Source organism: Cyanistes caeruleus, chromosome 5 (genome assembly GCF_971803275.1).
Source record: "Cyanistes caeruleus chromosome 5, bCyaCae1.hap1.1, whole genome shotgun sequence".
Taxonomy (NCBI): domain Eukaryota; kingdom Metazoa; phylum Chordata; class Aves; order Passeriformes; family Paridae; genus Cyanistes; species Cyanistes caeruleus.
Genome location: NC_141705.1, coordinates 32,754,908 through 32,768,350, shown reverse-complemented (window position 1 = coordinate 32,768,350; position 13,443 = coordinate 32,754,908). Strand labels below are relative to the sequence as shown.

The window sequence follows — 13,443 nt, the reverse complement described above, 5'->3', positions numbered from 1 at the left end:
ATTAATCAATACTGCATAGAGCAAATAATGAGCACAGAAAAATGTATCATTTTACACAGCTGTGTTTGCACTATGCACTCATCTCTTGTTACTTTGAAAAAAAAATTAAAAAACCAAACTTAATTTTGTCTGGCCTGCAGGTATTTAGAGGATTGGTGCATTTATTTCCTGCCTGTACAGGTAAGTGGTGTCTCAAGTGTCAGGCCAATCAAAGATGCCACTTTGTTAAGAATTACGTTCCCCAGGTAATGTTGCTGTTCCACTCCATGTGCAATTACAGTATTTGTGCTGTTCTTAAGGCCTGTTCCCAGTAAGTGTCCCTTGTTTGTATTTTCTTTTCTTTTTATATTATTACAATATTTAAATCACTTGTGCTTTTTCTTTGTCTGTTTCGACAGAGGGCTGCCCTGGTTTGTGCAACAGCAATGGGAGATGCACACTGGACCAAAATGGCTGGCACTGTGTCTGCCAGCCAGGATGGAGGGGAGCAGGTTGTGACGTAGCCATGGAAACTCTCTGCACTGACAGTAAGGACAATGAAGGAGGTAAGAGACACCAACTGGATCTTTAACTCTGGGGAGAACATGCTGAGGAATGGAGATTTTTCCATCAGGTGATTAAATACTGCCCATGAGAACCATACACACATTTGACTCGTGCTTATGTCTGTAAGAATATGCCATGGTCTTTGGTGCTTCTTTACAGCATATCAGCAAAGCCTTACAAGCTGCGTGTGACAGGTGAGATGTGTACTTAGAAAAAGATAAGAAAACCTTAGTTTTCTTGCAGTGTTCTTTTATACTGGAATAAAATGTAGTTTCAACTCAGTGAACAGTTGTAGAGGGGAAAAAAAGAAGGAGTTCAAAATTTTGGTGACCTCACAAGGAAATTGTCCCAAGGCTGAACTGGGAGTTCACGTTTTGTACTATGATGCAATTGCTGGAAACAATTGGTTACCCAGCCTGCAGAGATCTTATGTCTCTATAGCCTGTGAATGCTCACATAACTGACAGGATGCTTTTTTTTTTGTTACTTTTCCACAGTCTGTCATTCAGGTGACAGGTAATCTGCAGCGAGATGCAGGCAAGACTGCTAACCTAAGGAATCAATCTGTGATTATTGTTGTAGTCTAGGGAAGCTAGAGGGACTGTAACTTAGCCTGATTCCAGAGTCATATTAAAAAAAAACCACAAAGACAAGAGTAAATGTGAATGCAGTCCAATATTAGATCAGCATAATGCTTTTATTGTCTGTCTTTCTTCCCCTTCTCTCATCAATTCTTTTTGTTTAACACCTTCAGATTCAGAGAAAAGATAAAAAACTTCATTAGGGCCTCTGGATGATGATAAAGCCATCTGGGACTTTGTCTTTCTGTTTTAGAATGTGTATGCCTCTGCAATTGCTGGTTGACTCTTTGCTGTCATATCCCTACTGCAGCTGGGATCTTAGGCATCACAAACCATAAATAACAGCAGCGTTTATTTCCTGAGAAAAAAAATAACACCATTAAAACTGTGATCCAATGATGTATGCATCATTTGGCTTGTCATCCTTCTCCATTACATATTATATATTTTGAGGCAGTTTTCCATACTTAGGGGCCTAAACAGTCTAACCCAGGTTCCAGCAGAGATGTGCTTGTTTGGGGAATTAAGTTCAGGTGGGCCAAGGAATTACAAGACAAGGGAAAAAGAGAAACCTGCAAACATGAAGAGAGACAAAGAGTGGAGGAGGAGAAACTAGGTGGAAGGATGAACAACTTGAAGAAAAAAAAATAGATTATGCAGGGGGAAAATATACATTACAAGCCCAGTAGTAGACTAAACAGATTAAATAAATGTTAAAGATCATATAAGATGTGACATATGACAGCAACAGTCAGGACCAGGTAATGGAGTGGTAGGAGGAAGAAGAAGAAGGTGAACGGGAGTGCATGTAAATGGAACAAGATAAAAGAAGTTTCTCCTTCAGACTGAAAACAATAATAGCTTCTTGTGGAGAAAAGGAACAAGGAATTGGAGCAGAACAATCTAACAGGGTGACTTTAAGAAGAAAGAATGATTTTGGGGAAAAATAGACAATGCTGATATTTTGTTGATTTTTTTCTCTCATTTCCTTTTTTCATATTGCCTTTATGGACATCATTGTAGAACTATGCATGAGGAAGGGGTTGGCCAAGCACTTGTTTTGCTGTGATTGTTCTGTATAATGCTGTTTGTCAATGGCATTTCTCTTATTTTAATTTATATGCTTCAGTACAGTGCATATTCACTTCAGTCATTGTGGCTGAGGAGAAGGGTTAAAATTTAACAAATTTTAACAAATAAATTAAAAATTGAATTATACCTAACAAAACTAGTGAAAGAAAGTCTCCTTTTTAAGCTACCAGAAAAGAGAAGAAGTATTACTTTCCTTTCCTTCTATCAACGCAGTAATCTCCACACAAGCCATTAAAATTTCAGACAGCTACAGGGTGTACAAGCATTCTTCTGGCGCAAGTACTCTTCTGCTGTATTTGTTTGTCGTGGGAGATTAGGTTATCTGAGCACTTGTGATGAATTTATAGTATGACTGTGGGTAGTGTGATCTACATCTCACTAGTCTCAGTGGTTATATAATTAAAGTTATCTTAGTTGTTGCCTGTTTGATAGGCTGTGGTTACACTGGGTAGAATATATTTTATATATTAGTATGAGCACAGTTTGTTAAAAAAGTGTCAGCTGTTCCTTTGATTCTTAGCTCTTTCTGGGACTGATTATTCAAATTCTGTGAACATGAGCATCCTAAGGATCCCAATGGCAATAATTCTCCATAGGAAATCATAATGGCATCAAAGCATACCTTAGTATTTTCTCTTCTAGGTATTATTGACATATGATGTGTAATACTTACCTTCCTTTTAATACAGATTTTTCAGAGTCTTGGAAATAATTTCCATTCTTGTTAAGACTGACTCTTTATTTTCCCCTGTGCTTGACTGGATTTTTCTTTACATTTTAGCAGCCCACAAGGAAAGTGTGTGCATCAAGCAAATCTTAGACTGAATTAAACTCCTAATGAAATTGTGAGGAGAGGGAAGTCAGAGCTGTCTGTGGGTGGAATAAGCCTAACTTCTTGGGGAAAAGAGGTGCCACTATTAGACTTGAACAAAGTGGGCCATGCTTTGTTATCACTGTAGGAAGAATAAGAAACAGGCGGAGTTGCTGTTTACTCTTAGTTTAGATGGGTCTTAGGTCCTATCCAATTATTTAGCATAGTTACAGGTTTCCACAAGTAAAATTTAAGGGATCATTAATATTCTTTCTTTGCTGAAATGAAAACAAATACTGTAATAAAGCAAAATATACATAGTCTTACTGTATTTTTTTAATTACTTACGTAGTCTAGGACAGCCTGTTCCTGGCAAACCTCACAGGATAGTACAAATTCAGCCTGAAGATTGCTTAAACCTCTTCTATTATAGTGGCTAATAGCAGTTGCTTAGCAAAACATTATAATAGGGTAGATGTGAACTTGCATTTTCTTTCATATGCTAACAGGCTGCTAATTAAAATGAGGAATTATTGCCACAGAATGTTTTGAATATCAGAAGAGTTGCTAAGTGCAGAGATAATCCAAGCTAAGGAAATCTCGGGGATATCTACTTGAACTAGGAGTGATACAGTGGCATGCTTATGTTCTCTGGCTTGTGTTCTGACACTTCCCATTATTCTTCAGCTTTTTGATTGCATCTATGGTAGCTGGTGAATGCTGAGTTCATATATCATGGGACTTATCCACAGTGGCTCCAATATTTCTTTCTAGAGTGAGAACTCATTTGGAGCCCCACATTTTCATATTTTAGGCTTCTTCACTCAACAGTAAAGCTGAATTTCAGTATACTACAGGTATGCTTGTAGAGTTACTGTAATAGTAACATTGAGCAAGGCCCTTGCACACTGTTTAGGAATAAATCAAGGGCTGTTTGTGGTTTTCTGGCTTTTCTGACCAGCTGTTCCCACAAGCAGTCATTTTGATGAATGAAGCATTCATTATAACCTTTTATAAAATTGAGGTATGTAAGGATAACTGAGATTTGTTTATACAGTTTGCTTTCCTTTCCTGTCTCTGGCCTTAGTTTGCCAGTCACCAAAATTGCCCTGGTGGAATGGCGAGCATCATAGTTCCAAAACTATATTCTTCCTGTGTAGGCACTGAATTTCACTTTATGGAGGTTTTTGTTTCCTAAATATATAATCAACTTATTTACCAAGGATGGAATTTATGTAGGTCCTTGGGTACCATCTCCCCTTGACACTGGCAGATCTTTTGCCCAGGACTTACTTTGTCCCTTCATTTTTCTTCCTTCCAGTAGTTTTTTTTTCATTCAAAAGCAAACAGTCCTACTGATACATCTTATTTTTAAGACATGCATTGCAAGGATCCTCTGTCTTGGCTCCTCTTATTTAATCACATAAAGAGAGACTGGAGAGGAGAAAGCTTGTGTTGGGTTGAAAGTGACCTTAAAGATCATCTAGTTCCAATTCCCCTACCATGAACAGGGACGCTTTCCACTACACCAGTTTGCTCAAGACACCATCCAACCTGGTGTTAAATATTCCCAAGGATGGCGAATTCACAGCTTGTCTGGGCAACCTGTTCCAGTGCCTCACCTCCCTCACAGTAAATAATTTCTTCCTTATATCTAATTTAAACCTGCCCTCTTTCAGTGTAAAGCCATTCATCCTTGTCCCATCACCATCTGCCCTTGTCCAAAATCCCTCTCCAGGTCTTGCAGGCCCTCTTCTGGTACTTGGAGTATGTACAAGGTGTCCTTGGATCTTTCTGTTCTTCAGGCTGAACAACCCCAAGTTGCTCAGCCTATCATCATAGAAAGGTGCTCCAGCCCCCAGTCATCTTCCTGGCCTCCTCTGCACTCACCTTAACAGGTCTGTGTCCTTCTTGCACTGGGGGCCCCAGAGCGGGACACAGAACTGCAGATGGGGTCTCACAAGAGCAGAGTTTTGATGGTTTTATGAATCTCTCCAAATAAGCAATTTCATCTACAGTCCATGCTCCAATGTAATTCATTACATTTTGCAACAAAGGGAAAAGTAACATTAGTCAAGATTTTTACAGCTAGGCTTTAGCTTTTGAGGAAGAAAACAATAAAGTGGTTATAACATCTTTTGTATATAGAACCACTTACATCTAGAACAGGAAAATATAAATAGCCTTCTGAGACTGATAATGGCTGCCCAGCTGCCTGTAGGAGTTTCTATTTTCTTTATAATTTCACTGTCACATTTGAGTGATATAACTGACAAGGCACTGTTGAACCTAAGTCTCATATTTTTCAGGCTAAACAAAATTCACCAATAATTTTACAGAGCCATTTCTGAAGGAAAATTTTACTCTGCTTCACACAGTGCAATAGAGTACTTGACTTAGTGGTACTAGATAGGTCTAGCCACATAAGTACAGAGGGAGAATGAAAAATGTTTTCTCAAGTTATAAGGAGCCAGATTCATAACCATCCGTCACTCGCCTGGGCAAGTTGCTGATAAACTCCACAGGAAAATAACAAACAGCATATCCCTGTATCTTGGCTGGTGAAAATGAGATTCTTTCTCTGATTGATGTTAGTGGAGAGGCTTGTAAAAATGCATTTCCAGCTGATTAGTTCAGAAGGTGTCAATTTCATGCAGTTTTATGACCTGCAGACTATACTCCAGATGTACATTTGCTTTTTATAAACTAACAAAGATGAATGGAGAAATTTGAGCATTTCTTTGGCAACTGCACCAGATATTGCATGGGGGACCATTCAAGTAAATAATACCCAAAAAATACTCTCTTAACCATCAGTACCCCCAGCTTTGACACTAATCCAGACTTCTGGAGTAAAAATCAACAAGTACTTCAGCTAGGAAAGGGTTTCATATTTTACAAGAATGAGACTAGAAAATCTAGTCAGAGACTAGAAAGGCTTCTGGAAACCATCCAGTCCCACCCCTTCTCAAAGCCAGATTAACTAGAACAGGTTGCTCAGGTATGTACCCAGTTGGGTTTTGAATCCAAGGATGAAGACTTCACAACTTCCCTGAGCAACTTGTTGCAGCATCCAGCTACTTTCACAGTAGAAAAAAAAAAAAGTTTTTCTGCTGTTTAGACCAAATTTCCTGTGTTTCAGTCTGTGGTCATTTCCTCGTTCCTCTTGCTGGGCACCACTGGAAGGTGACTTTTTTACACCCTCCCATCAGGTATCTGTACATAATTATGAGATCCCCCCTGAGCTTTCTCTTCTCCAGGCTCAACTCTCTCAAGCCTTTCCATGTAGGAGAGATGCGTCAAGCCCTTAACAGTCTTCACTGACCTTCCTCTAGGATGTCCATGCCTCTTCTACCAGAAAGCCCAGCCTGCACACAGAGCTGTACACTCCTAGTGCATCTCAGAAAGGTGTTGGCACCTTCTTTGCTGCAAGGGCGTGTTGCTGGCTTATGTTAATTTTGTGTCCATCAGGACTCCCAAGGTCTTCTCCACAAAGCTATGTTACTGTGCAGGAGGTTGTTCCTCCCCAGGTTTTTGCACTTTTGCACTTCCTATTGTAGAAACTTCACATGGTTCCTGTCAGCCCATTTTTCCAGCCTGTCAGTATCTATCTGAATGGCAATGTGACCCTCTGGCATATCCTCATCCCAGGAAAAATCAATGGGTTCTTTTGTCTCTTAAAAAAGTTTAAACTCTAATATACTTAATGATGCTTTTTTCAGCCCTTTCATTTTCCCTGAACTGATTTCAAAGTCAGACAAGTAAAATAAGAATTTTAGATGTGAGAAAGAACAGAAATCCCACTCCTTTACTATTTTGCCAGTCCTCTAACTGATCTATGTAGCTTAGCAATACTTAGAAGAATACCTTTAGAAGATCTCTGTTTACTTACATTCTTTTAACATATGATTGAACAAGAATGGATGATATTTTTCCCTTCAGAAAGAAGTTTTACTCTAAAGGCAGATTCTTTTGTGAGACAAGCAGTTATGGGTTTCCTCTGAATGCTGCATTGGTGTATTTTTCAGTTCAGTGCAGCAAGCTCCCTCTCTAATCTAAATGGAATAATAAAATGTTTGAGCTATTTCAGTCTTGCTGTTCTTTTGGGGAAACAATTATCAGCTCTGTGATACCAGATCACATTAATCTAGAAATTTTCTGTAGCTGACATTTCCAGGCTCATTTTCCTTATGACTTTACTTACAGCAAATTAGTAGTTATCAACTTGATCTTGATTTTAATCTTTCATCAAATTAGATTTCCAGTGATGTGGCAGATCTAATGTTCCACATATGGGAATATTTCAGCACATAAGCATGAAAGTACCCATGTGCTTAAATCTTGTTTATACTGGCCAGCATTTCCCATCAGTTTATTCAGAATAAAATCTAAATGTTAAATACAAATTTTGTTCTCTCATACATTTTCATGTAAAAAACTTGTGGAAATTGCCTTGCCTTTAGCAACAAAATCTTTCTGCTAAGGTATAAAGCAATCCACCTTGATACATGTTGTCAAATATTTAAAGGTACTTACAGTATAGATATTGCTAAAAAAACTTGAGGAAAACAGCAGAATGGGAGTTACTTGTTTCTTTTCTCTAGCAAGTCAAATAACCTCACATAAAAACTAATTAGGCTTGCCTAAAATGTTTAATATTTGTAACTTAACAGTGTATGTAGAGCCTCAGTGCCTTCATTTTCTGGTTTGTTCAACATGTTTTTAGGAAAGTATTGAATAAATAGGTTCATTTTTACATGATACTGAGTATATTCAGCTTGCATGGATTTCCATGGGAGTTTAAGAACTCAGAGGAAACAAACTCTCTTTCTTTAATTGAAAATGAATTCATTAAAATCTTAATTATGAGTGTTCTTTCATACTACATAACTTTTTCATCTCCTTGCTGGCTGGCTCATTCCAGTGCACAGGGGCAGGAGGAAGAGTTTGTTCATTTGTGTGACTTTCTGCCAACAGATGGGCTAGTTGACTGTATGGATCCTGACTGCTGTTTGCAGAGTTCTTGCCAAAACCAGCCTTACTGTCGTGGACTGCCTGATCCCCAAGATATCATCAGCCAAAGCCAGCAGTCGCCATCTCAGCAAGCTGCCAAAGCATTTTATGACCGAATCAGTTTCCTCATCGGAACAGAAAGCACCCATGTCATACCTGGGGAAAGCCCTTTTAATAAGAGGTGAGCATGACTTATCTTGTACTCATGAACACAAAAGAAACTGGAGAGTGTGAGGTTCGTGTGAGGAGAAGATCTGCTATGACCATGAATTTCTGGTGTGGATTTTGAGCAAAGACCTTTTCTCTTAATATATTGAATTGCTTGTTTTGTCTCATTTCCTGCAAAATTCAATTTACCAGTGCCACTAGGTTCCAGAAGGTACTTGCCATGTTTAGTATCTGTATTCTAACAGGGCACTTCATTAATGATTAAATAAATCTTTATTTAACCAGTTGATTTGGGCTAGCACAGTTGGAAATATATCAAAGCAATGAAAACACTTCAGAAGGAAAAGCAAAGCTGCACTTTTTAAACTGAGCTCACTAAATAATATAAATTATGAATTAATGTAATAGAACTGTTAAGTGCACGACAGTATAATTGCATAAACTATTTGACTGGTGCTCTATGAAGCAGTAATGACCTGAAAATAAGCCAGTAACAGGAAGCAGGTGTCTGGGATCTCACTGAGTGAAAGAAGATGATTTACACTAGAACTACTGCGTTTGCAGTAATTTAACAGCATTAATGTGTTTGGGCACAGCAGTTGATTAAAAGTTGTTGCACCAATGTTCCTTATTGCTCTTTTAAATTTTGTACTTCATAGTCCCTGCAGCTTTACAGATTGCTTTGATACTAATTGAAAAGTACATTTTTCTTTAAGAGTCTGCCAGAAATATGACTTAGAGTGAGAACCTATAGAGTTTATAAGTTCTTAAAATTCTTCAGTTAATTTCTGATCTCAGTAACTCAGTACAGACAAAATAAACCCAAGTAAAATCAACATACTGAAACAAAATTATTATCTGTGGATTCTAAGACATTTGTTTATACAGTGTAAATTATGTGATCTTGTAAAAGGGTTAGAGTCTGAGGAATGTTTTTTAAATGATAGTTGATATCATGTGGAGAAGGGTGGGTAGCTGGGTAAGGGTGGATGTGTGTGTGTTCACTCACTAGCTTTTATTCATGCAACAAGAACAAAAACCCCCTAACTGGTAATTTAATCCTGCATCTTTTTCACAGTCTTGCATCTGTCATAAGAGGCCAAGTATTAACTGCTGATGGAACACCACTCATTGGAGTCAATGTTTCCTTCCTACACTATCCAGACTATGGATATACAATCACTCGCCAGGATGGAATGTAAGTTCCTTTTGAAGTGCTTATAAGTCATAAAGACAGCAAAGATGTTACTGAAGAGCTGCTTGTAAAACTGAGATAATAAAATAGCAGGAAAAAAAGACATTAGCAGACTGATTGACTAAAGTTGTACTTTGTACATTCTTAAAATGTAAAACATACTGATTATTATATACTTTAGAAGTAGAAGGACTTGCTTAATTTAAACGCAGCATCCCAAATTCTCTGCTCTCTCTGTGCAGTATAATGTAATTTAATTGATTTCTCCATTGTTCCCAATAGAGCTATTCTGCATTCAGAGCAGTACAATGGAATGAAGAATCAATCAGTAAAATAGAGGCTGTGGGTGGCTTTGGGAATTTGCTGACTAGCTAGCCCTCTTGGGGTTTTTTCCTAGGTTTGACTTGGTAGCAAATGGCGGTGCCTCTCTGACACTGGTGTTTGAGCGATCACCGTTCCTGACACAGTATCACACAGTATGGATTCCCTGGAATGTCTTTTATGTCATGGATACCCTTGTCATGAAGAAGGAAGAGAATGACATTCCCAGTTGTGATCTAAGCGGATTTGTAAGGCCAAACCCTGTTATAGTGTCATCGCCTTTATCCACTTTCTTTAGAATTTCTCCTGAAGATAGTCCTATCATCCCAGAGACACAGGTAAGGTGTATTTCAAATAAACACAAATTTTATCTCAGGCTAGTGGTCAGCAACCAAAAGGAAAACAGTGCACTGCTGTTCAAAAATGTCATTCTGAGTAAGTGCCAGGAATTTGCAACATGTGATTATTTTCAGACCAATTTATTTATTCTGTGAGATGATTTTTAAAATTTCATCTGAAGAAGAAAAGCAAGAAATCTGTGTTTGCATCGCTTAATTTACAGAATGTGTTTAGTGTTCAAGCACTGGCCCACAAACAGGACATACTCTAGTACACTGGCCTTTTAGGATTACCCTCTTGTTAGAAGTCACCTCAGAGACTGAAAAGAAAAGGTGTTTTTCCACCTAAAGAGACACACAATTTGAATTATCTGTTTAGTCCTAGTAAATAGCATTACACACAGATTTTTATAAATAAAAGAACTCTCTGCAACACTGAGGACAAGCCAGTGAGCTTGTGGTCTAATCAACTTTTTCCGAACTTGTAATACTGAAAGTAAGACTTAACATCCAAACCTTGATTTAAGTGGGAAAAACTACAGATGAAATGTTTTTTTTAATTAATTTTTCAAGATAGGTGTATTAAATTCCTCCATCTCAAATAATAATCATTAATACAATGAATAGGCTCTTGGTTCTTAAAGCATTTCAGTTGCATATTAAGAATAATACACGTCTCAGTGTTTTTCAAACTTTTCCTAGTGAATGAGTCCTCCTTCTGCCTCCCTCTTTCTCTCTCTTTTTCTTGCCCCTACTTCCACAATGTCATAATTACATAGAGCATTCTTTTTCACATTCATTAAGAAATGTCCTTGCCTCTTCAAGAGAAACACAGAAAATTTATTCAAATGTTTTCATGCAGAGCTCTTAAGAAAACAGCTAAATCATTAAGCAATTCATGGTAAGAGCAGGTTTAAAGGAAAGATGTCAGAAAATTACAACTAAACAGTCATACAAATCTAGACTGTGCTAGGAAATTGTTGCTTTTATCCTCACTATCATTTCTGTGCCTTTGATAGCTGCAAGTCAATTAAATGAAAGTATTTGCAAAACAGAGTCCACTGAAAAACATCTCTGATTTGCTTGTTTTGGCAACAGATGATAGATGCAGTTCCTGAAATTATGGAAAATGGGTTAGCTAGATATAAATCAAGAAAAAGTTATGATAGAAGATTGTCAAAAAACACAGATTTAAAAAAATAACACTTGTAGTGTCTAGGTAAACAAGTTACTTCATGAGCAGAGGGACTAATGAGGTCTGGATTCCTACTAATTCCCACCCACTGCCATAATTCCATCTGTCTGTCACATCCAGTCCTTCCCCACAGACTGCATTCAGCCTTTTCTTCTTTCTCACAGGAGTCTCAACTTGACTATTCCCTACCGGAACCCTTTTTTTTACGAACATAAAGGAACTGAATTATCTTTAGAGATTTCTACTGTTACTTAAAATGCGGTTGAAATTGTCTACCAGGTTCAAAATTTGTGAGGTGGGAGGTCTGATATGCAGGACTGTTGGGTCAAGTTGCCTCCCTAGGAAATCAGCTGGAAGGAAGAATATTCTCAGTGGATGCTAGGCAGTTGGTGCTGCTGGGTGGTTTATTACGAGGGAAAATGGTACTCTTGTTATGTATGCAAAAATCCAGTTCAGTGTAAAAAACATTAAGCCGTATTTTCTTCTATATTCTTTGCTTTTCCCACACATATATTTGCCACACATAATTTTCTGCTTCAGCAAGTGGGAACTGCACAGCTGTGACTGGCATGTACCCCTTTGGATCAGGTTCCCCTCAGAAATGCATAATACTCAACAATCTGCCACCCCCAAAAAATTAGCCCTCTCATAAAAGATGGGCAGAACCAGATTCTGTTCAAAACTGTATGTTCAGCTCCGGAGGAGCTGCTGCTGATCTTTTCATATAAAAAGAGGCAATGCCAGTTTAAAGTCTGTGAGACTGGAGGAAAGCAGAGAGAAATAAGTGTGCTCTTGCAGTATTAGCCACCCTGTTCGTGTGCTGTGACAGCACTCACTATCACGTACTGCAGGAGAAAAAGATGTGCTGCTGTAATCATCATCCCTTGAAGTGCTTCATCATCCTTTGGAGATAATGTTTCCAAGAGTGTACTTAGTGGCTTATGAATCCCAGATTGATCAGAGGGGGAATTAAAGTCTGTGCCAAAGGAGCGGCATGAAAGCAAACTTAAAAAAAAAAAAGGGCAAGCAAGGGGAAAGAACAAACACAGTGGGTAAAGAGGTGATCACAGACCCAACAGATCATTACTCAAGAGGGTTGATAATAGCATGTTAACTAAATTTGGACTGCTTAGGCATGATTTTATCTGCTATTAATTGCAAGTTACCATGCTTTGCCTAGACTTAAGTAGCTGAGATTAATCGGTGTGGAACGAGGCAATAAACTCCATGCAGATGAGGGAGTTCAGGTTAAGTTGGAGCTGCTTTTATGTGTTAGGTAATACTGTTACTCTCTTTTTCCTAATAATTTCCTAAGATATCTGTTTTCCATATATTGCCATGTGGTCTGGAAGAAACCCATGTGAGTCACAGTGAGCACTTCTGAAACTGAGTATTTGAGGGTTTCCCTCTCGTAAACTTCTGTTATCCACTCTTACATGTGCTTGCAAGATGCCTTCTGCAGGTCCGGATTTTCTTGATTCCATCACTTCAAATGCATGAGAGAATGAAAACTGGATGTTTCCTTCAAATGATGCATTCAAGGTTCTTCTCCTCAGATTCTCTCTCACTACAGGCAGTATACGGCAGAAGTTGGCAAAATTTATATACCCAGAGGAATTCAGGATAAAATATGAACTGCAATGACTTAAGAAAATAATTATTGGTAATTTCAGGATGGCTAGATTTTCAGCAAAGAAATTAACCTGCTTCAACATTTAAACTAACAATATAATAGGATATCCAAAAATCTTAGTATTCAATGGATGCTGCACCCTAACTTCACCTACCTAAAATCATCAAAATGTAAAGTTCATGCTGAGAAAAAAATGGAGAACTGAATTTGTGTATCTCCTTTCCCAGCACATTTTATGGTTTTCTTCTCTTTTTCTTTCTCTTTGAGACTTTATGTATACCATTTTCTGTATTCTGTTACAGACACATTTTTATATTTCTGCATGTATGTGGCTTTTTCCTACCCCTCTTCTCTGTGGTACCTAAACCATGTTTTAAGTCTAGAAAAAACAAGTATTTTTGCCCTTTATATTTCTCCTTGATTTAAATGCTAATTTAAGAGCCTCAATTGTAGGGGAAGGCTTGTTTTTTTAAGGAAAACATTTTTTCTGTCTTGAAATGAGCAGTTTCAGCTTCTACTTGAAGTATAATTTTGGTACTCCTTAATCTCA

General features: G+C 37.9%; 1 protein-coding gene and 1 long non-coding RNA gene across 51 annotated transcripts in view; one reads left to right on the top strand and one right to left on the bottom strand.

Moving 5' to 3' along the window:
• Positions 1-13,443, top strand: part of TENM3 (teneurin transmembrane protein 3) — an 843,796-nt gene that overhangs the window by 779,292 nt on the left and 51,061 nt on the right. For all 50 annotated transcript variants that reach the window (XM_086889918.1, XM_086889906.1, XM_086889899.1 and 47 more), the window contains 4 exons: positions 399-545; positions 8,008-8,224; positions 9,290-9,409; positions 9,804-10,065. In XM_086889918.1, the coding sequence (XP_086746044.1) occupies positions 399-545; positions 8,008-8,224; positions 9,290-9,409; positions 9,804-10,065 (746 nt within the window). The remainder of the gene's footprint in view (positions 1-398; positions 546-8,007; positions 8,225-9,289; positions 9,410-9,803; positions 10,066-13,443) is intronic.
• The window catches only part of LOC147653029 (uncharacterized), a 69,026-nt gene continuing 56,988 nt past the window's right edge, over positions 1,406-13,443 (bottom strand). Inside the window, exon 4 of the long non-coding RNA XR_015287019.1 lies at positions 1,406-1,485. This is a non-coding gene — a long non-coding RNA (uncharacterized LOC147653029). The remainder of the gene's footprint in view (positions 1,486-13,443) is intronic.